This window comes from Nesoenas mayeri (genome assembly GCF_963082525.1).
Source record: "Nesoenas mayeri genome assembly, chromosome: 2".
NCBI lineage: Eukaryota > Metazoa > Chordata > Aves > Columbiformes > Columbidae > Nesoenas > Nesoenas mayeri.
In genome coordinates, this window is record NC_137543.1 from 163,827,460 (window position 1) to 163,855,225 (window position 27,766).

Genomic DNA, 27,766 nt, shown 5'->3' on the forward strand with positions numbered 1-27,766 from the left:
TGGTCCCAGGCCGTGGCCGTCTCCATGACATCCCTTCTCCATGGCATCTTGAGCCACTTATGAGCGTGGCCCCGTTGTAGGAGGTGAAGCCATGGGATGAAGCCACAAGCTGCCTCTGGGGCCACCAGCCCCCATGCACGTTGTCCTTTCCTCCCTGCCCACCCGCCACAGGGGCAGCATTTTGGGCCAGGAAGACCCCAGTTCAGCCCCCGGGGCTCAGACCTGCCCGTACCCCAGGGGCAGCCGGTGCCGGGGAGCAGTGAAACCACGGTGAGTGATGGGTCTGACGGCACCGGTGGTTTCCAGAAACAGTCTGGGCATCCCCCGGGTGCAGCAGAATAACTTCCCAGGCGCTGCCGTGAGGGAGGAGGTGACGGCAGCGCCTGGGGAGCAGCCTGTCCCCTCGCAGCCCCTTCCAGGTGGCCGCAGTGTCACCCGTGTCCCACGCTCGCAGCTTCGCGGCTTCCCAGGGACAACAACACCTGGGCAGCGGGAGGAGGAGGAGGAGGAGGAGGAGGGATCGCTGCTCCCCACTCGACGGGTGCACAAGCATTTTGGCAAACCCGCCGGGCAGTGGGTTTCTTGGCTGTGCCATCCCGGTGGGGACGGGTGCAGGGGACAGGGATGCTCCTGCTCATGGCAAGGGTGGATGGGACCCTTTTGGGCTGGGGACTCCCCGTGTTCTGCAGGTCCACAGGCACTGGGTGACACCCCTGTCCCATGGGACACTCGGTGCCTGGCCGCTGCCACCCCAGGACCCAGCCGGTGGCCCCGGCCAGCTCAGTCTGTCCCTGTGTGACTTGCAGGCTCTGTTCCCACAGTGGGTTGAAGGATGGGCACACACTGACCCCTCATGACCAGGGATGGCCACGGGCCACAGGCAAGTGTGAGCCATGGCCAGGACGTTCACCAGCCTGGATTTTGTATCCACATGGCCACAGGGTCCCCCCTCACATGCAGGTGACAGCAGAGGGTCCCTGCCTGTCCCGGGCTCTGGGTGACACTGGCCATGTCTCATCTTCACGTGCTCAGAGAGAACGAATCTCACTGGAGCAAAGTGCCAGGTGGCGGTGCAGAGCCCAGCCCAGCACCCCCTGCTGCCCAGCCCAGCACTCCCTGCAGCCCAACCCTGCACCCCCTGCTGCCCAGCCCTGCACCCCCTGCTGCCCAGCCCTGCACCCCCTGCTGCCCAGCCCAGCACTCCCTGCAGCCCAGCCCTGCACCCCCTGCTGCCCAGCCCTGCACCCCCTGCTGCCCAGCCCAGCACCCCCTGCAGCCCAGCCCTGCACCCCCTGCTGCCCAGCCCTGCACCTCCTGCTGCTCAGCCCAGCACCCCCTGCTGCCCAGCCCTGCACCCCCTGCTGCCCAGCCCTGCACCCCCTGCAGCCCAACCCTGCACCTCCTGCAGCCCAGCCCTGCACCCCCTGCAGCCCAGCCCTGCACCCCCTGCAGCCCAGTCCAGCACCCCCTGCAGCCCAGCCCTGCACCCCCTGCTGCCCAGCCCAGCACCCCCTGCTGCCCAGCCCTGCACCCCCTGCTGCCCAACCCTGCACCTCCTGCTGCCCAGCCCAGCACCCCCTGCTGCCCAGCCCTGCACCTCCTGCAGCCCAACCCTGCACCCCCTGCTGCCCAGCCCAGCACCCCCTGCTGCCCAGCCCAGCACCCCCTGCTGTCCAACCCTGCACCTCCTGCTGCCCAGCCCTGCACCCCCTGCTGCCCAGCCCTGCACCCCCTGCTGCCCAACCCAGCACCCCCTGCTGCCCAGCCCTGCACCCTGTGCTGCCCAACCCTGCACCCTCTGCTGCCCAGCCCAGCACCCTCTGCTGCCCAGCCCTGCACCTCCTGCTGCCCAGCCCAGCACCCCCTGCTGCCCAACTCAGCACCCCCTGCTGCCCAGCCCTGCACCCCCTGCTGCCCAACCCAGCACCCCCTTCTGCCCAGCCCTGCACCCCCTGCTGCCCAGCCCTGCACCCCCTGCTGCCCAGCCCTGCACCCTGTGCTGCGCAGCCGGGCTCTGCGCCCTGGGGAATCCCGGCATCGTTTGGCTTGGAAAAACCCCTCAAGTCCAACCGTAACCCAGCCCAATCAGATCCAACCTCAACCTCCTCTGGGCAACTTGAGGCCGTTTCTTTGTGTCCCTGTCTCCCCTCAGCTCCTGTTCTCCAGCTGAACCCCCCAGGTCTCTCAGCCGCTCCATCACACTTGTGCTCCAGCCCCTCCCCAGCTCCGTTCCCTTCTCTGCACTCGCTCCAGCACCTTTCCTGGTGTCCCATCTTGGCCGTGGCATCAGCCATGAGCAGCAGCACCGGCAGAGCGTGGCTGCCGCTCTGTGCAGCAAACAGGACACGAGGCAGCACTGGGGCTGTGGACCCGGAGCCGTGGGGGCCACACGGAGCCCGGTGCCGCGGTGCCGAGCCAGCCCGGCCGCCCACACACCGTCCCCATCGCTCGGGACGTGGCCGTGCCGCAGCCGCAGCCGCTGCTGGACCAAGCGCTGGCGCCCGCACCCGCGGTTTCCTCCGGCACGTCTGAAGCTCCACACGACAGCCGGAGATTAGCTTCGTTTCCAGCTCTGCCGGGATTTGGTGACCTCTGACAAGCACCTTCCAGCCCGGCTCCGCTCCTCGCTGCGGCGCAGGGGCGGGACCGGCCCCGCTCCCCGGGCTGAGCCGCCCAGTTCTGCACCGGTACTGGGGAAATGGAGGCGCTGGTGCAGAGCTGGGACCGTCCCCTTGTCCCCTCGCCCTCCCCGGTGCCGCTGCCCGGCTCCAGCTAAAGGAAACCCAAGCGGCAGCCTGGCCAGTCCTGGTGCCAGCGTTTCCAGGACGGACACGGCAGCGGCTCGGCAGGGGACAGCTGAGTCACACTTGTCGCTAAAGCCACCGCCAGGACCAGAGGAGAAGGGTTTTCTTCACAAAGCAGCTTCTGCCCAGCGAAGCCGCGAAGCCGCGAAGTCCAAAAGCGCCGCCCGCAGCGCGGCACGGCCGAGATCTGCACCAAACGTGACTCTTTCCGTGGCTTCTCCCCACCAAACCGCAGGTTTTGGGGAGCCCGTGCTCACCCTGCCATGTGTCCCGCCTCACCGCTCGGACTGGCAGGACAGGGCTGGGTTTAGCGGCGATTTTAGCTGATGGTTGAGCCCCCGCAGCTCAGCCCCAGCCAGTGGCGCTCGCGGAGCATCGGGCTCTGTCCTTTCCCCGGGGGGCACGGTCAGAGCTGCCACACGCTGTCACACACCCCGCCACACTGTCACAGGGCAGGCCAGCCTCCGGGGCGGGCGGCTCCGCTGGCAGATTGAACCCCAGCAAACGCGAGGCTGGCTGCGCAGCAGCTGGAGCAGAGGCAGAACGGGCGAGGGGATGAAGCACAGCGCAGCCCCGCGGGAGGGCAGCAGCGCCAGGGCACACAGCACAACACGGGAGGCCGCTTTGCAAAGATGCAAAAGGATTTCAGAGCTGGGGTTTGCCCGGGGCCACGGTTATAGCTGGAAATGCCCCTTCCCAAGGCACCGGAGGGACACCCGCCCCCGGCCCGCTGCGGGAGGCGCTGGCCCGCTCGGCGCTGCTGGCCATGGGCACTTTGTCTTTCTGTCAAAATTGTGAGGCAACAAAGGAGCACAAATGTCCTTTGAGGCCACTGAGGTAGCGCGATATGAAGCAAAACACCAAGCTTTGCAGCATTCGGGAGCTGATGAAGCTGATGAAGCTCTAAGCTGATTTCAGCATCAGTTTTAAGGCCAACAGATGGAGGGAAGGAAAAAAAAGGGACCCAGCGCTCTGCTTGAGCCTCGGGGGGGTTTGAATCCTGTTGCTGTATTTTAAGCGAAGGTTTCGGCACCTGCTCCCATCCCCACGCTGTGTGTGCGGTGGGGAGCATGGGCTCACAGGGCTGCGTCCCAACGGGGCTGCAGCATCACAGCATCACAGTATCACAGCATCACAGTATCACAGTATCACAGTATGTTTGGGATTGGAAGGGACATCAAAAGCTCACCCAGTGCAATCCCCCCATGGAGCAGGAACACCCAGATGAGGTTACACAGGAAGGTGTCCAGGCGGGTTGGAATGTCTGCACAGAAGGAGACTCCACAACCCCCTGGGCAGCCTGGGCCAGGCTCTGCCACCCTCACCCCAAACAAGTTGCTTCTCATATTCAAGTGGAACCTCTTGTGTTCCAGCTTGATCCCATTACCCCTTGTCCTATCATTGTTTGCCACCGAGAAGAGCCTGGCTCCATCCTCATGGCACTCACCTTTTATATACTCATAGACATTAATGAGGTCCCCCCTCAGTGTCCTCTTGTCCAGCTCCAGAGCCCCAGCTCCCTCAGCCTTTCCTCACACGGGAGATGCTCCACTCCCTGCAGCATCTTGGTGGCTGCGCTGGACTCTCTGCAGCAGTTCCCTGTCCTGCTGGAACTGAGGGGCCACAGCTGGACACAAGATTCCAGGTGTGGTCTCCCCAGGGCAGAGCAGAGGGGCAGGAGAACCTCTCTGACCTACTGACCACCCCCTTCTAACCCACCCCAGGTCCCATTGGCTTCCTGGCCACAAGGGCCCAGTGCTGGCTCATGGTCACCCTGCTGCCCCCAGGACCCCTGGGTCCCTTTCCCTACACTGCTCTCTAATATGCAATTTCCCAACCCATACTGGAATGTGGGGTTGTAGCATCGATTCTACAACAGCAACACAGCGCTCGGGAATTCCCGAGCCGGGCTGATCGCAGACCCAAGCCCCCGTCAGCCGGGGAACAGGCGGCACTGGGGTTAAACTGAGCCCTCCCAGCGCTGCCCACCCTGCCAGGGCCCTGGGAACGGCTCCCAGCAGCCGCCTTCGCCAGCTCCAGATACACAAACACAGCAAACCATCCGTCCTCGGCCGCTCGGCAGCACAGCAGAGCAGGACGCGGCCGTTCATCATCCAGAGCCATCCCAGAAGCAACGAGCAAAGAACGCGAGACGGGAAAAACAGCGACTGCCAGCGGGTTTGTTTTCAAGCCACGGCGTGAGATGCTGAGCAGCCCCAGCACCTTCTGCTGCGAGATGAGGGGAGGTAGACAAAACCTTGGCATTCGAAATATGGGTTGGGTCCTCCAGAGATTGATATTGGGCCCAACGGCTTTTATAATCTTCATAAGTGGCCTGGACGACGCGATCAAATGAACCCTGATGAAGTTCTGGCTCATGGGGTCAAGTGTCTCCGATGAATTTAGCCGATGACACCAAAAGAGTTCTCCAAAGGGGAATTCAAAACGTGATGCAGCCATCTTTCCTTCATTTCATAAAAATCAATGTTGCAAGTCTGGATGATGGGATCGGGTGAACCCTGAGGGAGTTCTGGATGATGGGACCAAGAGTGTCTGGATGAAGTTCTGGACGATGGGATCAAGTGTCCCCAGTGAAGTTCTGGACGATGAGATCAAGGATGCCCTGATGAAGTTCTGACTCATGGGATCAAGTGTCCCCGATGAGTTTTGCCGACGACACCAAGCGGGGTGGGGCCGTGGCCCCTTGGGAAGCAGAGCCACCCTGCGGTGCCCTGGAGAGGCTGCAGAGCTGGGCTGGCGAGGCCCGGCTGAAGTTCACCAAGGGCCGGTCTGGCCCCTGAGCCCCGGCCCGGGTGCAGCAGCGGCCGGACGCGCCAGCCCTGGGCTGGCACAGGAGGGCAGGGCAGGGCAGAGCCCGCCAGCGGGGCGCAGGGGCGGCTGCAGAGCGGCTGCAGAGCCGTGGGACAAGGAGCCCGTGGCAAAGCCGAGGGGTGACGGGTACGAGTGACGGCTGGGGAGCCTGCGATGGGGTACGAGGGAAACGGTTCATGTGGAGAACAACCAGGCATTGGCATAATGTGCCAGGGCAGGGACGGGTTCCCCAGCATTGGGCACTGTAAGATCAGCTGGACAGCCCAGCTTGTCTAGGCCGGGCTTGTGCCAGGAAAGGCTGGACCAATGGTCCTTGAGGTCCCTTAAACCCAGGATTTGATGGTTCTGTGCTCTCTCGGCTCACAGGTGCCTGGTACAGGTGTGCGCTGACACAGTGCAGGATCCAAACATCTTCTTCGCACCCCTGTGCCTGTCGCTGGCCCCGGAGCGAGGTGGGGCAGGGAGCCGGGGCGGCACCTCCACGCTGGGGGTCACGGGCACCTCAGCCCCCGGAGCTCAGAGGAGGGGGGGGGGGCTGCGCGAGCCACAGCACACACAGCAGCTTCGGGGTCACAAACACCAGCAAATTTGGGAGGACGACACAGTTTAGGGTCAGCCGCAAGGAGCACGACCATGAAGCCCCAGATTGTGCTGGTGGTTTTACTCCAGGAACGAGCATCGTGACCCCAGCAGCAGCTTCCAGCTGCTTTTCCCAAACACAGCCAGCGAGTTCAACTGTGACACGGAGCAGATATTGGTTGGGAAGTTGTACCAAGACACCACCCCACAGTTGTACCACTAAACTGGTTATTTGCTACTAAAGCTCGGCACGCTTTGGGGAGAGGGCAGCACAGCCCCCATCCCACCAGGAGCTCAGACCTTCAGGGTGAGACACAGGAGATTTGGTAAATGGCCATTTCTGATTTAGCATTTCATCATCTTCCCCTTCAAGGGCTGCAGCTGTGAGGGAAATCAGCAAGAGAGGGTTTATTTTTGTTGGGTTTTTTTAAAGAGAAAGCATTCCAAGTTTCTCCTTCCAGTTCACAAGCCCATTTACAGCAGGTTTAAGAAACAGTTTTTAAAAAAAAAAAAACCAAAAAGAAGCTAAAATTCCACATAAGGCGCCTTCACTTCAGTATTTTTTTGACACAGGTACAAGCAGCTCAGGGGTTGACACGCAGAGACCCCCAACGCGGCCGTCAGAGCCGCTGGCCCCGGGCTGCGGGTTCATACGACAGCGGGAATGGGCAGCAAAGCAGTTCCAGGATGTAGAAGCAGCAGTTCTGCTTTGGGGCTGAATACAGGGTACAGGGCGCAGGGTCCGGCACCGCTGGGGATGTTCTTCCTTCAAAAACGAACTTGATTTCCTTATGTTTCCTGGCAGGTGCTTCTGCTCCCGGAGAAGCGGCCCCGGCCGCAGGAGCGGGTCCAGAACAGCCCCCAGGATCACGGACGCGGTTCCTCGCCCTCGGTTCTGGACACGTCCCACAATACGCAGCCTTGGAAGGAGCAGCTGAGAAACCCGGGACCAGCTTTGGCACCCGGTTCCAGATCAGCAGAATTTCCCTCGGGGCCCAGGAGCTCTCCCCACTGTGAAACACCAAATCCTCTAGAACTAAAGCAGCAGCTAAACGCAAGTGACTACAAAACAAAGCAATCTAGGTTAAGTAAATGAGGCGAACGTGGTATCTACGTACAACGAGCAGTTTCCCCTCAGACCGTCCTCATCAGGAGGTTCTCACAACACAACAGCTGAGCGAGGTGGGAACCTCCAGCTGTAACCAACCGCTCCCTATTTTACTTCACCCCTTAAGCTACTACAACACAGAACCGAAGCTGCAGCTGAAAAACACACAACTAAACCTCCCACCCCCCGCAGGCGGCAAGAACAAAGCCTCAGCACAATGCAGATGATCCAACTGCAGCGGCGTGAGCTTCGTTTGACTATATTTAAATAAAATAAAGCTTTTTAAAAAATAACAGGCACTAAAACATGCTCCCTGCTCACAGGACGCACCCCGCGGGTGGCACAGGGCAGCGGCCCCCTCCCCGCGCACTTTGTGGATGTGACAGGGACGAGAAGCCGTTTCCACAAAGCAGCGTGGCTGCCAAGAACCACCCCGGCGAGACGCAGGTGCTGGTGTCCCCCTGGCCTGGTGCTGGTGTCCCCTGGGCCCAGCGCCGCCGGGCGAGCGGGACCCGAGCGGGACCGCAGCCAGTCCTGGCGAGCCCTACTCAGCCCTCAGAGCTTCTTGAGGCGACTGTACAGCTCCCGTTTGCTCTTCTCGCCGGCCCAGGTCCGGCTTTTGGTGCGGAACCGTTTCAAGTCCTCCTTGAAGTCCGCGTGGTGCATGGGGCGGTAGCTCTGGGGCTCGCAGAAGCTCTGGGGAAACAGAAGCTGGTTTGTTTGGTGTGTCGCAGGAGCCGCGATCTCCTTCTGTCACCAGCGGAGCCATTTAAACAACAACCACCCCAATAACCAGACCCAGAGCCCCCACCCTGGGCAGGACTCTCAGAGAACCACAGAATCATTTGGTTGGAAAAGCCCCTCAGGATGATGGAGTCCAACCATAACCCACCCGGCACTGCCCCATGTCCTGAGAACCTCATGTCCGTCTGTCCAGCCCTCCAGGGCTGGTGACTCCAGCACTGCCCTGGGCAGCCTGTTCCAATGCCCCACAGCCCTTTCTGGGAGAAACGAACCGCTGCTGCACAAACGCCCGTGATATTTGGGATACAGCGACTCCAAAAGCAGCGGCTGGAACCTGAAGGACTTCCAGCCCTCAGCTCTCACTCTGAACTTTCCAGCAGCCATTGACACACAAGCTCAGTCTGTGCAGCATCCGCTGCAAACCGCGCAGAGGTGAGGAGCGTTTGAGCCTGGGGCCTGGCACAAAGGGCACAAAAGCCGGCAGATCAGCCAGGCCGCTGGTCCACATTGCCATCAGCTGGTCCGCGCTGCCACCGGTTGGTCCCTGCTGCCACCAGCTGGTCCCTGCTGCCACCTTGAGGCTCCTGGTCCTGCCACCTCGGGAGGGACCAGAGGCAGAACCTCGTTGTTCTCAGCCACAGGGGAGCCAAAACCCATCCACACGGACCCCGGGATCCCCCACAGCTGCCCCAGCACTGGGAGGCACAACACATCCCCAGGAACCACAGCCAGCCCCACGCCAGGTGTCTCATATGGGCTGAGAACGCACCAAATCACAGAGCAGCAAAGAGAAAACACAAAGCGCGGGGCTGGAGAGGGACTAACGTGACGGTCGGGGCACAGCCGGGATGGGGGGAGAGCAGGAGGGAGAGGCAGCTGGAGAGAGAGAGAGCTCGGCTGCCAAAATGGCAGCGCAGCAGAAGCCAAGTGAGACGAGACGCGGCGCTGGGGGCATTGCTGGGTGTCCTTTTCCAAACTGGAGCCTGAAAACTCAAAGCTCAAGTTTTTCAGTGTTGCTGTTACATTTCAGTGCAGTACGAGACTGCAGGTTGGCGGTTATTACACGGCGATTACCACCAGGCTCTCTGCCCGCCCGGCCCTCGCAGGCCGAGCTGTCCCGGATCAAAGGACATTCCGAACTTGTTCTCAAAGGGCAGAAACCAGTTTTATATTTTTTACTCCTGAGATAAGTGCGAAAACCTTTCGGCTGCAGAGCTGCTGCCCTCAGTGAGGGACAGCACCAAGAAACAGAGCAGGAAAAGCCACCCCAGGAAAGCCACCCCGCACCAAAGAGATTGAGTGTGAATACATCAGTTACTGATCTGTTGTTCCCTCCCCGAGCGCAAGAGGAGAGTTTAAGAGGCCGTGACTTACGCGGCAGCGGGAGAAGAAGTCCTTGTAGCCGCCCTTCAGCACGTAGAGCTCGGGGTAGTGCAGGTTGGGGTACTCGTTACCCAGCCGGTCCCGCTCCCGCACGAAGCGGCACCTGGGGCAGGAATGAGCCCGCAGTCAATCTCACATTCAACAACAACAAAACCAAACAGCGCTGACCCAAAACTCCCCGTTCCGGGGTCACAGAACCAGGTTCTGCCCGCCGGGGACGTGCTGACGCCCGCAATGGCTGCGAAGCCACAGCCGACTGGTTTTCCTTCCCTTTCCATCTCGGCATCCCAGCCAAATTCACTCACGTCATAGTGTGTGTCACATCCTCACCAGAGGTGACAACCAACATCTACTTGAGATAAACCTCATATCAAGGGGCACGCTAAGCGCTGCCACCCCGAAAGCTCCGCTCCCAGGCAGCACAGCGAGCTCCTCGCCAGGGGGGGACACGGTAACTCACATGCGAGGGCCCCGCTCCGAGGAGAACTCGCAGTGGAACACGATGATCACGCGCTTGTTCTCCGAGGGCTGGATGGGTTTCTTGAGCAGGAACTCCTCCACGTCCTCCTCCATGTGCAGGTTCACCGCGCCCTGTGACGGCAGAGCCCATGCATGAGCGGCGTAGAACGAACCCGTCCACCCTCTCCAGCCACTGGGAACACGACCTCAAAGCCCAGCAGAACATCACGGACGGTCCAGCAGCCACTGCGGGTGGCCGGACCCGTTCCAGGTGCCCGTTTCAAGAGCCAGAGCTTGTGGCTGGTTGGATTCCCCTCCCCATCTCACGCCATTTGTGAGGGCCGGCCAGCTGGCTCGAGCACCAAACTTCAAAATCAATTCAGTTTGGCAAAGCGGTTTGTTCTTTAAAATCTGTGGTTTAAATTAACTTTAATATTTTAATTTTAGCTTCCCTAGGTATGAGGATGCTGGACAGTGAGTGTCTTACAGGCTCCTCTGGAACCGTCTTGCCACCCAGGCCAACTCTCCGCTGAAGTGAAGGGGAACGCTCCCTCCTTCGAGGGAGAATCATGGAATCGTTTGGGCTGGAAAAGCCCCTCGAGATCATGGAGTCCAACCATAACCCACCCTGGCACTGCCCCATGTCCTGAGAACCTCATGTCCGTCTGTCCAACCCTCCAGGGATGGAGAGTCCAGCACTGCCTGTTCCAATCCCAGTGGGACATCTGAGTGTCTCATCCGTGTCACATCCCCAGGGCCTCTGACACTCGCTGAGGAAGAGCAGCCCCACGAGGGACCCCAGTTTGCACCACCAGACAACTCTACGCGGCTCTTATGGGGTCAACACACCTTGATGTGTCCTCCCTCGTACTCGTACGGGTATCTGCAGTCGATGATCACACACTCCTTGATGAAGCTCGCAAACTTCCCCGTCAGCACAGATACAATCTGAGAAATGCAGAGTTTGGTTGGTTGAGATGTTTTGTGTTGGGTTTTGTTTAATTCCCTCCTCCCCCAGTGAAGGATTTTTCTTACTGGGACACATACCATTTCCGAGTCGATATATTTTAAATCTTGATGTTTCCCGTCGACAGTGTGGAATAAATAACCCTAGAAAACAGACAGCATTTAACCAAGAAAATCCCAAGTGTGAGTGTCCAGCCGTTAATTTCCTAACAGCTGCTTTACTGACAAGAATCTCTTCAGCAAAACTCAAGAGTTAAAACTAACAACTCCAAAATCCAAGCACAGAATTCCATTTTCTGCTCCTAAGTAATTTGGTAGATCTTTCTGAATGAGCACAAGTGACTCGCATTGTGCCTCCCCTCAGAAAGGAGCCTTCTCACCCACAGCCTCTCCCAATAATTTGGACATGGAGCGTTTATTTGTTTGCTTGGGCTGGTTTGAGACATCGCTACCGAGAGAGGCCACTGAAACGCCACTTGGCCACTCAAATGGCTTGGGTTACCTTTGAGAAGTCCCCAATCAGGTCTCTCTGGTCACTGTCCAAAATGCTCTCGATCTCTGCGGTGCAGGATTGCGTCTTCACCATTTTCAGACTCTGGGGGAACAGAGGTTGGAGATGAGTGCCGAGCGCTGACAGCGGACAGATCCTCTCCCAAAACCTAACAGAAAACCCCACAATCCACTCTGAATCCCTGATCTGCGGCCCCTCAGCTTCCCCTTTGGATAAAGGCTCAAAACTATGCAACTCCTGCACCAGCAACCCCAGCCACTACATGCAGAAAATGCTGTTCTCCTGGGTCAGCAATTCACCTCAAAACCTCCCTCTCACTAACTAGACACCTATATTAGACCCTCTCCTAATTAACACCCCGTCACACCATCAGGGGCCCAGGCACCGACCGTTGGGTCCTCGGCGGGCACCCCGGGCAGGCTTTTCCTCTTCTTGCTCTTCCCCGGCGAATCCTCCTCCTGGGTCCTCTCCATCCTCTTCTGGGTGGTTCTTCCCGCGGCGCTCGGCACGGAGGAAGAGCCGAACAGCCGGCAGCGCTTGGCCTGCGAGGAGAGAGACACGTCAAGAGCCGACCAGTGAACATCTGGATTAGAAGCCAAGCAAACCTCAGACCACTTTGCCCTGCAGAAGATGCTGCTGCTGCGCAGCATGAGCAGGATGTCGAGGTCACTCAAACCTGGGACCTGCATTTCCAGCCACACTCGATTCTTGCTGCATGGACTAAGCAACACAAAGTGCTGGCAGAGTGATTTATATTAATTAGCAGACAATCTATCAGCAGATTACGGAGCTTTTTGCTGGGCTCTAAACCCCCTTCACAGTCTATTGTCAGAAGATTGAGCTACAGGCATTCCCACAGGAGTCTGTGGGACACACATTCAAGATATATCAAGAAGTATCTGATAAGGGAAGTCACAATCTTCTTGCATTTATGAAGTGATTTTGTAAAAAGAAAGTTAATACCTTTATATATATGCACACACGGAGCGTTATTCCACCCTGACAAAGTTCTCCATGTAAACAGACACCAGAACACAGATTTGTGTTTGTGCCAGATGTTGTTTTGCTGCTGTTTTTAGGGATCCGGGATCAGGGACAGTGAGGTCACTTGTCCCACAGGAAAGGGCTGCGGAGCACAGTCCCGCCTCCGCTGTTGTGCTCCCCAAACACTCACCCGATTGTCCGTCCTCCTCATGACCAGCGGCGCGGTCCAGAGGCTTGACACGTCGGACGGCACCTCCTCGGCGTTCTGAGGAAAGAATAAAGCTCATTCTCATCTGTTTCGGCAGGGGCTGGAAATACAGCCAGGCAAACACTCCTGTTGAACTCAGCCCCCAGAGCAGGCTCAGGAATTTAACTCAGTCACTAGTCCAGTTCTCAATGAAATAATGGAACCAAGTCCAGACATGGTGGAGACGGGAAGTTCTATCAGCTCATTCATTGATTGACAATGACGCTGCTCCAAAGCTTTAAGCATTTCAAATTCAGTATGAAACGGTCTGCTGTTTAAGTGGCTCCACAGCAAATGTCACCTGTAGCTCTTTCAGCAAGTTCCTAAAGAAAAATGCCAACTGTCCAAGTAATTCTGTCCGGTAACGCAGCTCCGTCTGCCAACGGGAACGGCAGCGACTCTTAAGCTGCTGTTCACACCTGAGTAAATCCCAGTGTCCGCCTGGGAAAGAGCACGTGTACGACAGACACGGGAATGCAGGAGCTGAGAAAGACTGTGAGGACACATCTGCTCAGATTCCCCACTTTTTGCTGTTTGGTTTACCACCTCACCTTCTGCTGGCACACACTTGCACCACAGACACACTGCCAGCAGACTAACGGTAGGCAGAGCTGATTTTGGAATGTTTATCACATTTCCTTTGTACATACCTTCAAATCTTGCTCGTCTAACAGTTCCAGGAACCCATCGTCATCTTCGCTTTCGGAGGAAGGCAGAGAGGACTGCGGCAGGAAGGCTGGCCTGGAGTTCTCCCCCATGGGAGACTGCGACAAGACAGCGAAATTTAACAAGAGTTAATTTTAACAACGCTCTTTCCTGCAGACGCTGTAACCCCAGAGGCGATGCTGCTCCGCTCAAAACATGGCGCTTGTCCCAGCACCTCCAATACAGCGAGGAGCAAACCCCTCCAGCAGCAGAGCCTCGTTAGCCTCGTTAAGCAATAACCCTCTTCTCTGGAAGGGCCACCCAGCCAAGGTGCAAAGGAGAGAAATGGGTGGTGACAACAGGAATGTGAATGAACATAAACTCCACAGCTGATAAGCACAGGATGAAGGACTGACAGACTGAAGGAGTGGAGACAAGACTTATTTCCCCCAGCTCTGTTTGGGGGCATCATGTTCTTTCAGCTGCTTTTTTTAAGCAACAGAATATGAACAAGGTAATATTTTCTTCCTGCATGTCGTATCTGGACACAAGATTCATCTGCATCTACACAGTTGGCTCCATCGCTCCAAATGCATCTGCCTCAACATAAATATCTACTTTATTGACAGTGAAAACAATTACAAACTAAACTCCTCTCCTCCACACTCCCTTGGCTTGGTGCAGCACCTCAGCTCTGCCGTGACTCGCACGGCACAGAACGAGCCACGTTTCCACCCTCTGGCCGCCTCGGGAGCCAAACGTGAGGGGTTGGCAGACAGGGCAGCTTTCCTCTCTGGCTCGTGAGCAGTGGTGATTAACAAGCCCTGTTCTAGACTCCTGATGCAGTTCATTTTGCTCCCACGCAGCAGGTATGCAGAGAATTAGTTGCAAAGAGGGTTGGACTTACCACGGGAGCTGGAGATGAATTCTGCCGTGGCCCAGCAGCACCTTTGTCACGGATGTGCACGGAGCTACGAGAAGCTGGTTTGGCTGGCTTCTTAAACTCAAATGATTCCTGAATTAAAAAACAGCAAAGTGCTCATTTTACCAAAACTACAAACAGCGTAAGCTGCTAGGACCATTTTATCCTTTAGGTTTTTTAAAACTACCTGATGTTTTGGATTTAATTTCCCTGCTACCACCAGGAATAGTCTGAATCAAATGTTTTCAAATTAAAAATGCTACAACAGTGATTCATTTAACAACATCAAGCTTTTATCCTCTTGTTATCACCTACAGGCTGAGGGCTTTTCTATTTCTTTTCTCAGGCAACTTACGGGCAAAATAAGCCAGTTTTAAAGGCAGCCCAGCCCGCTGACACCTGCTGTCCTGCAGAGCCCCGTCACCATCCTACCGACGGCATTTCCAGCAGCAAAGCTTCTCAGACCAAGCTGGCAAAAGGGAGTTTGTGCCACAAGGAACCAGGGCTCCCCGCGCCACCAGTGGGAGGAGATGAGGTGATTTATCTCAAGAGCTTTCTGGAGACACCCCTTGCAGCTCCCTAAAGCTGGCGCTGAGGACACAACTCCCCGTACCGCAGCCTGAAAGGACTCGGGGCAGCAGCATAAAGCAGCATGGTCTGCTGGATTTTTATTAACCTATCATCAGTTTGCAGTTGCTATAATTGGTGCTGTTGCACTTCACTGCCAAGACAATCCACACCAAATGTTATTGTGTCCAAAGGACGGCCCAGCAGAGGGTAAAGACACCTTTTCCAGCCGCTGGAGGGGTGTGCACCACGCACAGACACTCACGTTCTCCTTGTTCTCCTCTTGTTCCAAGAGCTGAAAAGCATCCCCATCCAGCGAGTCAGAATGGTTCCTCTTCAGAGCGGGGCTGGACCCCAGGAGGCTTTGCTACGGCGAGCAGATAAAAGCGCCAGGTCAGGATTGTGCAATACGGTCTTTGTATAACATTTTAAGCAAGAAACGAGTTAATAAAGATTGTAAGGTCTCTGGCTACACACTGGTGCAATTATGTGCCGGAGTCTCTAATGCCGACACCTCGGTACAGGTACCAAAACGCTTCTCATTAGCAACGAAGCCACATCACAGCAATTTCACCCCAACATGAGTGAGATTTCAAGTTTACAAGCTGTAATTTTGACAGCTTTCATTAGGTAGCACAGCAGCTGTTCTTGAAGCCAGAAAATTAACGAGTTATGGAACGTATCCAACTAAAAACACTTAACATGCTAAATCCTTTAACGTTTACACAATACCAACAGCACCCCCACTTACTGGCAGTGAATGGATTCTTCTGAAAGGCACTCGCATGCTACAATGAAAAAGAACCAAGATTTATTTCAATAGTTTGTTTTAAGACAGTAACACAAGTAAAAGTCACTTTGTTTCCCCCCAGTAAAACTCCACAAGCTACAACAGTCACTGACAGAGAAGCTAAAACAGAATTATACTCACTTCAGCCTGCTGGATTCAAGAATTGCTTTCTCAAACCTAAAAGCAAGCGAGATGTCCCCCAGTTAGCACCGAAGGGTAACACACTGAAAATCAACCTTGTATTAAGTCACAGGGTGCTATGCTAAGCAGAAGCCAACATTTTTCCTGATGACACTTAGTCCTTCTCCCCTCCCTTCACCAATTTTCTCCAGCATCGTTGAGACCAGAAGGTGGGTTGAAGGAAGAAAAGCTCAGTAAATCAGAGACCAGGGGCACCTGTCCCCGTCCCTGGGGACACAAGATGAGAAGAAAAAGAATCTAATTGAGAGGGGCAAATTCAGAGCTCGGAGCAACTACTTGCCATCAGTTACGGCACCCACAAGCATAAATGCAATTTAGGCGTTGAGTGAAAACTACAACTTACATGCAAGCGGGTGCAGCCTCAGGCTGGTGAGGCGCCAGTGTTGTGCTCAGCGCCTGGTTACAACGTGTTAACTCAGACCCAGCGCTCGTGAAGCGCTCTGGGACACAAACGAGACGGAGCCTCGCGTCTCAGGCTGCAGAGCACGCACTTTTAGGAGAGGTTTGGGAGAGAAGAGCCTGATGCATGCACACCGGACAAGGAAAAGCACACCAAGCTGCTCGTGAGCTCGTGTTAGTGCTGCAATGCAAAACGCCCAGGTCGGGCTGAGAATGTGGTTACGTACGTTTCCTCCATGATATCGTTCGAGGCCGCGGGACCGGGCGAATCCAAAGCACAACCTGCGGAGAAGAGACAGTGTTTTCTACTGAGCAGGAGCTGGGAAACACGAAGCATTGGACACTGGTACAGATTTCCTCAAAGAGCCCAAGCTCAGACCGGGAACTAATGCGAGAAGTCCCGTCTGCAGCCTCAACTCAGCGCAGGGGGAAATACCAGTCACAGGTACTTCATACTGTTGGGTTTGGCCATAGATAATCCAGCATTAGTGCTTGGGGGAAACAGGAGAAATTAAAAAGCAGCCCTGGCCCTGCATATGTCATCTAGAATGGAGCACTGCCACAGAACATGGGATACCCCAGACTTCTTTATTCCCTCATACACACATCTTAACAAACAACTCAGTCCTTTACGGCTTTTTAAGTCATGTTTTTAGTTACACCTCTTAATGGGAAGAAGCTCTGGGCTTGTTCCCAAAAAAAAGTAGTCAAAAGGTCCTTGTTAATGCATGCTAGCGACCGGAAATAACGGCAGGCGCTTCAGAAGTGCCAACCATGCAAAACATCCCAGCAACAGAGCATTGAAGCGCAGTTGGATGCCAAGGTGACTTAAACGCAGCTTCCCGAGGGGGTTTGCATCGTGATGGGCCAGCAGCTTCCAGAGACCCGCTGCACCATCAGGATTTGCTGCTGCTTCAGGGTCTGCGGCCTAAACCAACTAGAAAGAATTCATTTGACTAACGTGAGGGTAGCGGTCTCAGCAGAGCAGAAACCTTAATCCCAAGTGGTTTGGAAGCACTGAACATCTGCTATGGAGACAAGGGAAAAAGGAAAAAAGCCAAGAAGAAAGTGGAGATTTAGCAAGCTCAGTTACTGTATCCCGCTCTGTTGTTTGCGATATGTTTTATGGGTAATAGCTTACTTCGTTTGCACTGATAAAACATCTCATCTGGAAAACAAGTAGGCAGCAAGACTAAAAGACGCAGCTTCTCAAGTTTCAGGTAAATAAGCAGCTCGTGTTAACAAAAAAAAAATAACACAACACAAAAAGAAAACCCCAAACCACAAGATAAACCCCGCTCAAGAGCCTGGGGCTGAGCGGGTTAGCACAGGTCAGGGTTACGGGGAAACCACATGCTGACAACTCACTGTCATCAAAGCCATCAGCCTCCACGGGGCAGAAACACAAACCGGGGCGCTCGGGAGCTGAACGCAGACACACAGCGAACCCCGACAGTGAGGAGACAACCGTTGTCTCCCAGTCCTTCAGCCCACAGCCCCGACACTTGTACAGCTGGCACCGCCGCAGGGAGGGCGAGCCAGCCTGACAAGGTGCTGCCCCTCTGGACAGAGCAGAACACCAAGGCAATCGGAAAACAGCGGCGATAAACGCGCTGGAGCGGAGCACGACGGGGCAGCGGCCACGGCCGCACAGCCCGAGGAAAAAGGAAAAAGCCATCTCTGCCACAGACAGGGGCAGAACCAGTTTTTCCTCCCTGTTAGCTCAACTGCCAACAGATCTCAGCACAATTAAAGCAAAAAACCACCCCACCCACCACCCAAACCATGACTGGCAGAAGCTCTTCAAGCGCTGGTTTGCCCGCCTGCTTTCCAGAGCTAAGGGTGAGAAGCAGCTGCAGGGACTGTGGGTGGGAAACGCTGGTTCTCTGCCCGACCTGGAAGCTGCTTGCAGGGCAAGCAGTGTAAAGATACGATGCTTTTCCTTCCTCGCTCGTTATTTATTAATTGAGAAAGCTGTACCTGAGTCTGTGGATTCTGACGACACTGTTCTTTGTAAACCATTTGTATTCTTGTTTTCCAGGTCTTGCTCGGCATTCTCACACTGACTGCAAAGGAAATTAGGAGTTTGGTTTAAAAGCTCATTGAAGTGAGAAATACAAAACAGGAGTGTGCGGAGGTAAACGTATGGCACACGGCATCATCACCTGAAATCTTTAAAAGCAGCCGAGCGCAAGGAGTGCAGCTTGGCCACCCCGCAGACCACGCTCCCCTGTGCTCTGTGCAGACACCCTCCCATCTTACACCCACAGCGGTGTCACCCTGCTTTGTTCTGTTTTAAGCCTCTACATGCACTGCTGATAATATTAGAAGTTAGATTTCCAAAAGAGACACAGGGAGAGTGTAATTCCAGACAATCATTCTCCCGGTTGCCTTTCTGCTCACCTCGCACACTACCAGGCTTTTCTCATGACACACCAACTGCGAGGGGGTTTTGGAAATGATGGTTTAGAGCCTGTTCTAAGCTTCTGCCTTCACAAATAAACATCCTAATACAACAAACGACCTACCCCCGCAATAGAACTCTAGGACTGAAAGCAATTTAAATGTGCAATAGGTTATTGGTGCCTGGAAGCCCATTAGCACCTCTCAAACTGTACTATTGTCCTTCTGGGACCACAACCCTTTTGGCATTCACCCATTTAGTTATCGTTTTGCATAGAAAAATTACCACTCTTCCAACTCGCTTTTGTAAGTAGTTAGCACTCAAATTTTGTATTCTCAACTAAACAAGTTCTTTTCTGCTCACGTAACCATCCGAGCAGGTAAATCGTCCTGCGGGTGAAGGGCTGGAGGGATGCGGAGCAGCCCCGGCCCCACCAGAGCACAGGGAACCTCCAGGTTCTCCCGAGCCACGTCACACACACGCTGCTCCGTACAGAGTTCCGCAAACCGCATGTAGCCTTTCCCTGCATTACCTTCCATAAGGGAAAAGCTACTTCGCTGTGGCTCCGCTATCACGTGGGTTAATTAAAACAAAAAATTGCACCAAAAATTGCCCCCAAACCAGAAAAATGGACACGGAAGGGATTAGCGCGAGTTGTTTCCAGGAATTTCAGGAATCTGAAGGAGGCAGGGATCATAAAGAAAGCAAGTGATTACAGAAATTAGGATGATATCAAGAGCAAACAAAGGGCAAATACCAGGAAGGCCATGAGGGCCGGGGCGAAACAGGAGCCACGCAAGGGACAAACTGTAGAAATTACTGGGGGAGTAACAGGGTGAAGGAATTAGGGACTAGTAACAGCAAAACCGGGCCAAGCAGCCGCACGGTTATGGGGGGAGAGGAGCAGCAGAGCCCAAGATTGTGGCGATTTCCATCTGTGAAATGGTAACGAGGGGTGTGCGGGAACTGGGTGTGCAAGGACGAGCTGAGATGATGTGGGACGGGCAGAAGAAGGACAGACACAAAGGTACCGGCGTTAATTTGGGAGGGAAGGGAAAGCGCCCAGTGCTGGGTGCCCAGGGGAACACGGGGGCACATGGAGGGACAGGGAAGGGGGCCCAGGGCACAGGAAACACCACCACACATGGGCAGGGGCTCAGTGGGGCACGGGTGGCCCAGATTTGGGGCTACTTAGGGAGAAAAGGGGATATTTAGGGGCAGAGGGAAGGGGGGAGCTCCGCAGGGCCGGAGGCTGGAAAGGGGGGGTGAAGGAATTGTGGAGGCCTCGGATTTGCAACATGGGGGTGCAGGGAGAATCAGCTCCTGGAGGCCTCGCTTCTTCTTTTTTTTGGGGGGGGGGGGAGGGTGAGGACAAGAGACCCCGAGGCCTCAGTTTGAACGGGGGGTTGGGAGGAGAGAACGGGGCTGAGCCCCTCAGGCCTCACTGCTGGGGGCGACGGGGGCGAGGAGAACAGACCCCCAGGGATCCTCCATTTGGGGCTGGGGGGGAAGGAGACGATACCCACGAGGCCTCGGGCTGGTTTTTGGGGGTGGGGGGAGGCGAGGTGGCTTCTGAAAGCAGGGGGAGGTTTAAGAACCCCTTGAGGGCTCGCGGGGGGGGAACAGGAGAAAAGTTCCTCGACGTAGGAAGGGACTTGTGTGGGTTTTTTAATTACATGGGGGGAGAAGAGCTGCCCCAGACCCCCGGGCCTGCAGGGGGGAAAAGGCCCTTGAGGCCTCGCATGGCGGGAGGGGGGGGGGGGGGGGGGGTGTCCCCTCGGTCTCGCTTCTGCTCCGGGAGGAAAAAGGGGGAAAACAGGCCCTTGAGGCGTCGCTGCGGTGGAGACAGAACCCCCCCGGTTGGGGAGCAGGGGGGAAGGTGCCCGCGCTCTGACTGACCCGCGTCCCAGCTGCTCCATGGTGAGGCGGAGGTCGGAAACCGGCGAGAGGTCGGCAGGGAAGAGAGACTTGACCACGGCGGGCGAAGCGGGAGAAGTCGGGGAGAGAAGCAGGAGCCGGCGGCGGCGAGAACCGCCCGGTGCGCGATCCATGGCTCAACCCGCTGCCGCCCGCCTGTCAGCGCGGCCCGCACTGCTTTGACCCCCGCCGCTACCCGTCGCCCGCTCCAAAGCTGGCGCCAAACTTCCCCCCGACCAATCACAACCCGGCTCTGCGCGACGTTGGAAGGGGGTGGGTGTTTTTTCTCAAATCTCCCCACCCACCGCGCTCGTTTTGGCCAGTAGGAACGGGCGGCGGGCGCCTCGCCCCGCCCCCAACCGCTGCTTGGCGTCGCTCCTGTCCAATAGAGAAGCCAGCCAATAAGGAGCCTCCAGCAACCCGAGGGGCCAAAAGGAGACTACATTTCCCAGCATGCAACGCGAAGGCGGGCAACGAATGAAACGCCTTTTGTTCTTCCGCGTTGCATGCTGGGAAGCGTAGTCCCCGAGCTGCGCCCCCGCCGCCGCGTCCCCTCGGCCCGGCCTCCCCCGCGCACAGCCTGAGGGGACAGCGCTGAAAGGGGAAGGATGAGGGGAAAACGGCACTAACTCAGTGGGAAGCTGGACCCCCGTGAGCCAAGGACCCCTTCTCACACAACTGCTCCTCAAACGAGGTCTTTGTGAGAGCAATAAATGAGCAGCACCCCTGGAGAAGCGGCGGCCGCTCCTGTGAGGGGTGACTGCGCGGCGGTGCGGAAATCGGGAGCCAGCGTGTGTGACCCAGCACGGACACCGCGTGTGGAGCGCCTGGTGTAGGTGTGGATGAGCAGCACGCTCCGGAGAGCAGGAGCCGCCGGGCTGCCCCAGGCACCTCTGCACACTTTCTCTATCGCAAGAGACTGATATTCATCCAGGTGCTGCTGTTTGCCTTAAAAACAGACACATGCCCAGCTTTTCAGAGCACCTGTTGTCCCTCCTTGCCTCCTCCCCTCCCCGAACATTTGCCTTTCCAGTGACAACTTTTAACAGCTTTACCTGAGCAGTCACCACCATTAGCAGCTCTGAGGCTCCAGCCTGAGCTCCCGGGTGCCACAGAACCCCAGAGTGTCAGGGGTTGAAGGGCCCTGGAAAGCCCATCCAGTGCAATCCCCCCATGGAGCAGGAACACCCAGATGAGGTTACACAGGAAGGTGTCCAGGGGGTTGGAATGTCTGCACAGAAGGAGACTCCACAACCCCCCTGGGCAGCCTGGGCCAGGCTCTGACACCCTCACCCCAAACAAGTTCCTTCTCATCTTCAAGTGGAACCTCCTGTGTTCCAGTTTGCACCCATTGCCCCTTGTCCTGTCCCTGGTTGTCACCAGCAGAGCCTGGCTCCATCCTCCTGACACTGCCCCTTTCCATATTGATCCCCAGCAATGAGTCCCCCCTCAGTGTCCTCTTGTCCAGCTCCAGAGCCCCAGCTCCCTCAGCCTTTCCTCACACGGGAGATGCTCCACTCCCTGCAGCATCTTGGTGGCTGCGCTGGACTCTCTGCAGCAGTTCCCTGTCCTGCTGGAGCTGAGGGGCCACAGCTGGACACAAGATTCCAGGTGTGGTCTCCCCAGGGCAGAGCAGAGGGGCAGGAGAACCTCTCTGACCTACTGACCACCCCCTTCTAACCCACCCCAGGTCCCATTGGCTTCCTGGCCACAAGGGCCCAGTGCTGGTTCACAGTCATCCTGCTGTCCCCCAGGGTGGCCACATCCCCACGCTGCCCACAGCACAGCACACCAAGCCACACAGCACTGCCAAAGACCAGCATGGGCAACCTGAACATCATCCGTGCTATCTGTGTGTCCTGAGCACCCACAGGGAGACGCAGGACACTGTCACATTGATTCGGCCAGGACATCGCCATGCAGACACCCCCATGCAGAACAACAGCACATTTTTAATGCTCCAAAGGACTTGGCAGGAGGAGGTGCAGCGATGCACAGGGAGGATCCAGCCCAGGCAGAGCTGCAGCAAGCTTGCAGCTCAATGCTGCGTCATTCCTGCCCCTCTCACCTGCCCAGGTGGCCAAGGATGGGGCACCAGGACACATCAGACCCCGTCAGGCACACACCTGGATGGAGGATTCTTGTGACCAGAGCCAAAAATACGGGAAGACCTTCTCAGTGAAGGAAGCCTTGAACTGCAAGATCTGCGCCATGTTCTCCGCGTTGTAGAACGTCACTTCGCCCGCTTCGTAGTCCAGGTGGACCCTGATTCTCCGGGGCTCTTCCTCCAGTGCCAGTGGGGCGGGGGGCATGTGCAGCGCCGTGTACTGGCGATCCCAGTCCCGCCGCAGCGCCCAGATCTTCCCCATGGCCATGGTGAGCGAGTCCTTCCTCCGCACAGACTCTGCGGCCACCCCCACGGCCCAGCTGTCTCCGTCCCCCACCTCCAGCTCCCAGTAGTGCCTCCCAGCCGCGAACCCCTGGGAGCCCAGGGCACTGGGGCTGCCCGTGAATCTCTGGGGGGTGTCGGGGAGGTTTTGCTGTCTGTCTCCCAGCCGCACGGTTTTACAGTCTTTCGAGAGGATCAGGTAGGGACTCGCTGTCTCAGGGTCCAGCGTCACCTTCACTAATGCACAACAGAGAGAAACATCAGGCTGCTGCCTGCTGACAAGCAAACCAGCACCTCTCCCTCCTCTTCTGCAAGGCTGGGACATGTCCTGTGAGCACTGTGGGTGCTCATGAGCAAACACACAGCACCTGCAGCACCCTCGGCAGCACAGGGCACTTGCTGCCCTCCACGCTGGGACCCACGGGCGAAGCAGCGCTCCCTGAAGGAGGACTGAGCCTGCAGCGTCCCCGTGCGCAGGGGACAGACACCACTAAACTTGCTTTGCTGGATATCGCTGGGTCTGAGTGTGACAGGGCTGCAGCCAGGCCAGGTGTTGGGAGCAATATATCCCCAGGGTGTGAGGAAGCATCGTCTGCAAGGCCAGTCCCTGCTCCAGTGACAAGGGTGACAAGTGCTCAGTGAAGGGAAAACCAGCTCCTAACCCCGCTCCGACGAGTAACTGGGCAATGTCACTGCAAGGCTGGAGCCACCCGTTCATATGGGATGTTCTGCTGCCATCCCGCGGCCATCCCACGAGGCCACAGAGGTGTCACTGCACAGTGCCACCACCCCAGGCCTTCCGCTGGACCCGCTCCTCCAGCTCCAAACGCGTACTGCCCCTTCGCTTAACTGCTCACAGCCTCACACATCACAGCGGGAGAAGAGAAAAGGCTCCGGAGCCAGGGAAGCCGAGGGCCTCACGCTGCCCTGGCCCTCGTTTGGCACTAGGGGACAGTGTCCTTGGGCATTGCCTAGCACAGGGACCGGCCTGGGCTTTGATACCAGGCCTAATCAAAACGCACGGACCTGGTTTTGGAGACACCCTGGATTTAGATATGGTGTGAGCTCATTTCTGCCCCAAGGACATGAAGAAAGTAATTTCTGGAAAGCTTTCTCCCTCATCTGTGCCCATCAGCTCCAGAAACTTACCCTTTTCTCTGTCCATCTCGCTCTGCAGGTTCACTAGCAGAAGGAAAGGAAGATGCATGAGTTTCCCTCCTCTTGCTGCATCTTTCCTGCTCCCCAGCAGGACAGCAAGCCAGACGTGGAGCCTGCTCCCCACTTCCCCCAGCCCCGGGCTCCAGCAAAGCCCAGCTCAGAGACAGGCTTTGCACCCAAGCTCTGGACAGAGGCCAAACCCAGGGGAAGCAGAGCATGGGACAGCCCCGGTGCCGCAGCACGACCCGCCTGGGGCCCTGACACCGGCTACACTGCAAGGCACCACTCGCCACTTCTTTGCTTTTTACCTTTGAATTTGGCCATGGCACCCAGGACCAGCTGGCTCGTCTCCAAGAGGCTCCGAACTGTCCTCTGCAGCTCCGGGGAAACCGGCTCTGGGATCGGCGCCTTCGCCGCCTCGCAGCTGAGGGGAAACAACCCGAGAGGAGCTCTGAGCCCAGCAGTGAGCCAGCCCGGGAGGGCAACGGGGGACACCCCCCGCAGCAACAGAACTCGGGCAGCTGCGCCAGCTGTTGGCACGGGACCCCGTCTTTAATAGGGGTGCAATGGCCTCTGGTCCAGACAACATCACGTGAAATCTCAAATACAAAGCCGCCTCCCCCCCAGCTGCTGCTGCTCGGTCACCCACGGCGTTTCCAAACCTCCATGCGGGAGGACAGCGGTGCTCAGCCCCTCCCATACCTGCTCAGGGTTTTGCCAACATCCTGGAAGAGAGAAAACACCAGGTCAGCTCCAGTGCTGCCGAGAATGACCGCGGCCCCGGGGTGGTGAGTTATGGTGGGTCCCCTCCCGCGTGACACAGGGTGGCGGGGATCGGGGGGACCACAGCACCGGGTGGGCAGCACGGCCTCACCATGAGGAATTCCACCGCCGGCTGGTCACGTTTCTTCTCTATTTCCACAATAAGCGTGTCCAGCAGTGATTTTCTCTCCGAAACGCTGGAGATGTACTGTTGTTGCTCCTCGGCGAGCTCCCTGTGCGCCTGGTCAAGCTGTGCCTGCAGAACGGCCTCCTGCTCCCGCAGGAACTGCTGCAGCTCCTGGAACGTGTCCCGCAGCCGCTGCCGCTCCAAGGCCACCGTCCCCTGCAAGGCACCCGCGCGGACGTCCCTGAGCCGCTCTATTGGCGCAGGGAAACCGTGCTGCAAAGTGGGGTCAAGGATCACGGGGAAAAGGGAAGAGATTTTGGGGAGGAAAAGCTGGAGGAGTGGAGGGGGAAGAAGGGTGGCAAGCCTGGATGTTGATGGAGCCAAGACAGTGGAGTTAGAGAGCGGGATGGAAGATGGGATGGACAGAGAAAGAAAGAGAGAAAGAGAAAATAGTGTTGTTATGGAAAGGAGATAAATGTAAACGGGGAGAGGGAAAGACGGGACGTGCTCGCGAAGACGGGGGGTGAGCAGGCAGGGGGCACGGCGTGTGCAGAGGAGCACGCACCAGCAGGGCATCACTTTGCTTTTCTCCTCCGGGCTTCAATTCTTCTTTCTGTTTTTGTAGAAAAACCAGGTTGCTCTGGAGTGTCTCCTGGAAGGAAAAAAACAAAATGAAAAGGCGTATTGGGTGATTTTGGCATGATGTTGTGAGATGATGTGGGACATCCCCACTCGCAGCTGCTTTTTTTTTTTGCCAGAAACATTTCTGGAACAGCTTCATGTGGGAACCCTGAAGTTTGTGGTTGGTTTGTTTGTTTTTAATTAGAAAAACAACTTTTGGTGTTGGAAGTGGGATTTGGGGGAAGAGGTTTGCAGTGACAGTGTCTCACACACACTCCATAAATTGGCTGGAGTATTAAGAAAACCTCCCGCTCCAAGCCGTGCCCTGCGGCAGAGCACGCTGCTGGCCGGGGGGACCCCAGCCTACATTTTGGGGGGACACCATGTTCCCTGCAGCCTCAGCCCTGGCTGGGGACGTCTGGGGCACTGGGGACCTTGTGGAGCTGCAGGGGGGTGAGCAGCAAGAGGGACCCGCACCCCTGACAGCCTGGGGAGGCGATGGGTGGACGGAGCTGCGGGGGGTGGGGGGAGGGGGGCGTCCCGCCAGCAGCTGGATCAGGACCCAAATCCACAGCTGGACAGGGACACAAGCTGTGACCTGAGGGGACCCAACTTGTGCCCCAAGGGGACCCAGCCTGTGCTCAGATAGGGGACCCAAGTCCATATCTAGAGGGGACCCCAGCCTGTGCCCCAGGGGGACCTTGCTCTGTGACCTGAAGGTCCATGCCTGGAGGGGACCCCGGCTTGTGTGTGACCCCAGGGTGACCCCAGCCTATGTGCAGAGAGCACCCAGATCCATGCCTGGAGGGGACCCCACCTGTTCCTGGAGGGGACCCCAGCCTGTGCCTGGAAAGAATCCCCAGATCTGTGCCCAGAGGGGACCCCAAACCATGCCCAGAGAGAACCCCAACCTGCGCCCCAGGGGGACCCGCCCTGCACTCTGAGGGGACCCCAGCCTGGAGGGGACCCAGATCCAAGCCTGGAGGGGACCCAACCCGTCCCTGGAGGGGACCCCGTACCCCAGGGGGACCTTGATCTGTGCCCCAGAGGACCCCAGCGCACACCTGCCCCTGAAGGGACCCGTCCCACGCGCGCAGGGCTCCCCGCCCGCACCCCGGGGGCTCCCCGCCCGCCCCCGCAGCCCCGACCCCCGTACCCGCAGCTCCGGGGCCGCCTCGGCGGCGAGCCGGGCCGGGTGCTGGCGGTGCGGGGGCCGCTCCCGGCACAGCGGGCACAGCGGGCACCGGCAGCTCTCGCAGAACAGCCGCAGCTCCTCGCCGTGCTCCGGGCAGCGGGGCCGCCGCGCCTCCTCCTCCAGGGCCCCCGCCAGCTCCGCCACGGCCCGCAGCGACAGGTTGGGGCGCAGGGAGCCCGGGGCCACGGGCCGGCGGCACTGCGGGCAGGCGGCGGGGCGCGGGGGGGTCCCCAGCAGCTCCGCCGCGCACGGCCCGCAGAAGCTGTGGCCGCACTCGGTGATGAGCGGCTGCGAGAACAGCTCCAGGCAGATGGGGCAGGTGGCCTCGGCCTGCAGGCTGTCCCCCAGCGCCAGCACCGCCCGCGCCATGGCCCGCAGCGCCGCTTCCCGGAACGGGCGGGCGGGCGGGGAGTGTCTGTTTGGCTGTGCGTCTGTCGGGGGGTGTGTGAGTGTGTGTGCGTGTGCGCCTGTGTATCTGTGTGTGTGTATCTGTGCGTGCGTCTGTGCGTGTGTGTCTGTGTATCACAGAATCCCAGAGTGTCAGGGATGGAAGGGACCTGGAAAGCTCATCCAGTGCAATCCCCCCATGGAGCAGGAACACCCAGATGAGGTTACACAGGAAGGTGTCCAGGCGGGTTGGAATGTCTGCACAGAAGGAGACTCCACAACCCCCTGGGCAGCCTGGGCCAGGCTCTGCCACCCTCACCCCAACAAGTTCTTCTCATATTCAAGTGGAACCTCCTGTGTTCCAGTTTGCACCCATTGCCCCTTGTCCTGTCCCTGGTTGTCACCAGCAGAGCCTGGCTCCATCCTCCTGACACTGCCCCTTTCCATATTGATCCCCAGCAATGAGTCCCCCCTCAGTGTCCTCTTGTCCAGCTCCAGAGCCCCAGCTCCCTCAGCCTTTCCTCACACGGGAGATGCTCCACTCCCTGCAGCATCTTGGTGGCTGCGCTGGACTCTCTGCAGCAGTTCCCTGTCCTGCTGGAACTGAGGGGCCCAAAACCCTGCCAAGAGCCCCGAGGAGCTTCGCCCCGGCTCGGGCCATCACA

The 27,766-nt window shown here is 57.6% G+C and overlaps 2 protein-coding genes across 2 annotated transcripts; both read right to left on the reverse strand.

Moving 5' to 3' along the window:
• Positions 1-7,878: 7,878 nt before the first annotated feature.
• CDC25A (cell division cycle 25A) lies at positions 7,879-20,596 on the reverse strand (the record flags this gene model as incomplete). Its single annotated transcript, XM_080339735.1, has 16 exons — positions 7,879-8,019; positions 9,442-9,553; positions 9,911-10,041; positions 10,759-10,857; positions 10,957-11,019; positions 11,378-11,470; positions 11,776-11,928; positions 12,561-12,635; positions 13,268-13,381; positions 14,170-14,277; positions 15,017-15,118; positions 15,503-15,539; positions 15,683-15,718; positions 16,369-16,423; positions 18,122-18,203; positions 20,441-20,596. The coding sequence occupies 16 exons, from the start codon at positions 20,594-20,596 to the stop codon at positions 7,879-7,881; spliced, it is 1,557 nt and encodes a 518-aa protein (XP_080195861.1).
• A 1,980-nt stretch (positions 20,597-22,576) lies between these two features.
• On the reverse strand, positions 22,577-27,083 carry LOC308037552 (E3 ubiquitin-protein ligase TRIM7-like; the record flags this gene model as incomplete). Its single annotated transcript, XM_080339393.1, has 7 exons — positions 22,577-23,088; positions 24,001-24,033; positions 24,318-24,433; positions 24,712-24,734; positions 24,884-25,114; positions 25,464-25,550; positions 26,676-27,083. 7 exons carry the CDS (start codon positions 27,081-27,083, stop codon positions 22,577-22,579), a joined length of 1,410 nt encoding a protein of 469 aa, XP_080195519.1.
• Positions 27,084-27,766: the final 683 nt, after the last annotated feature.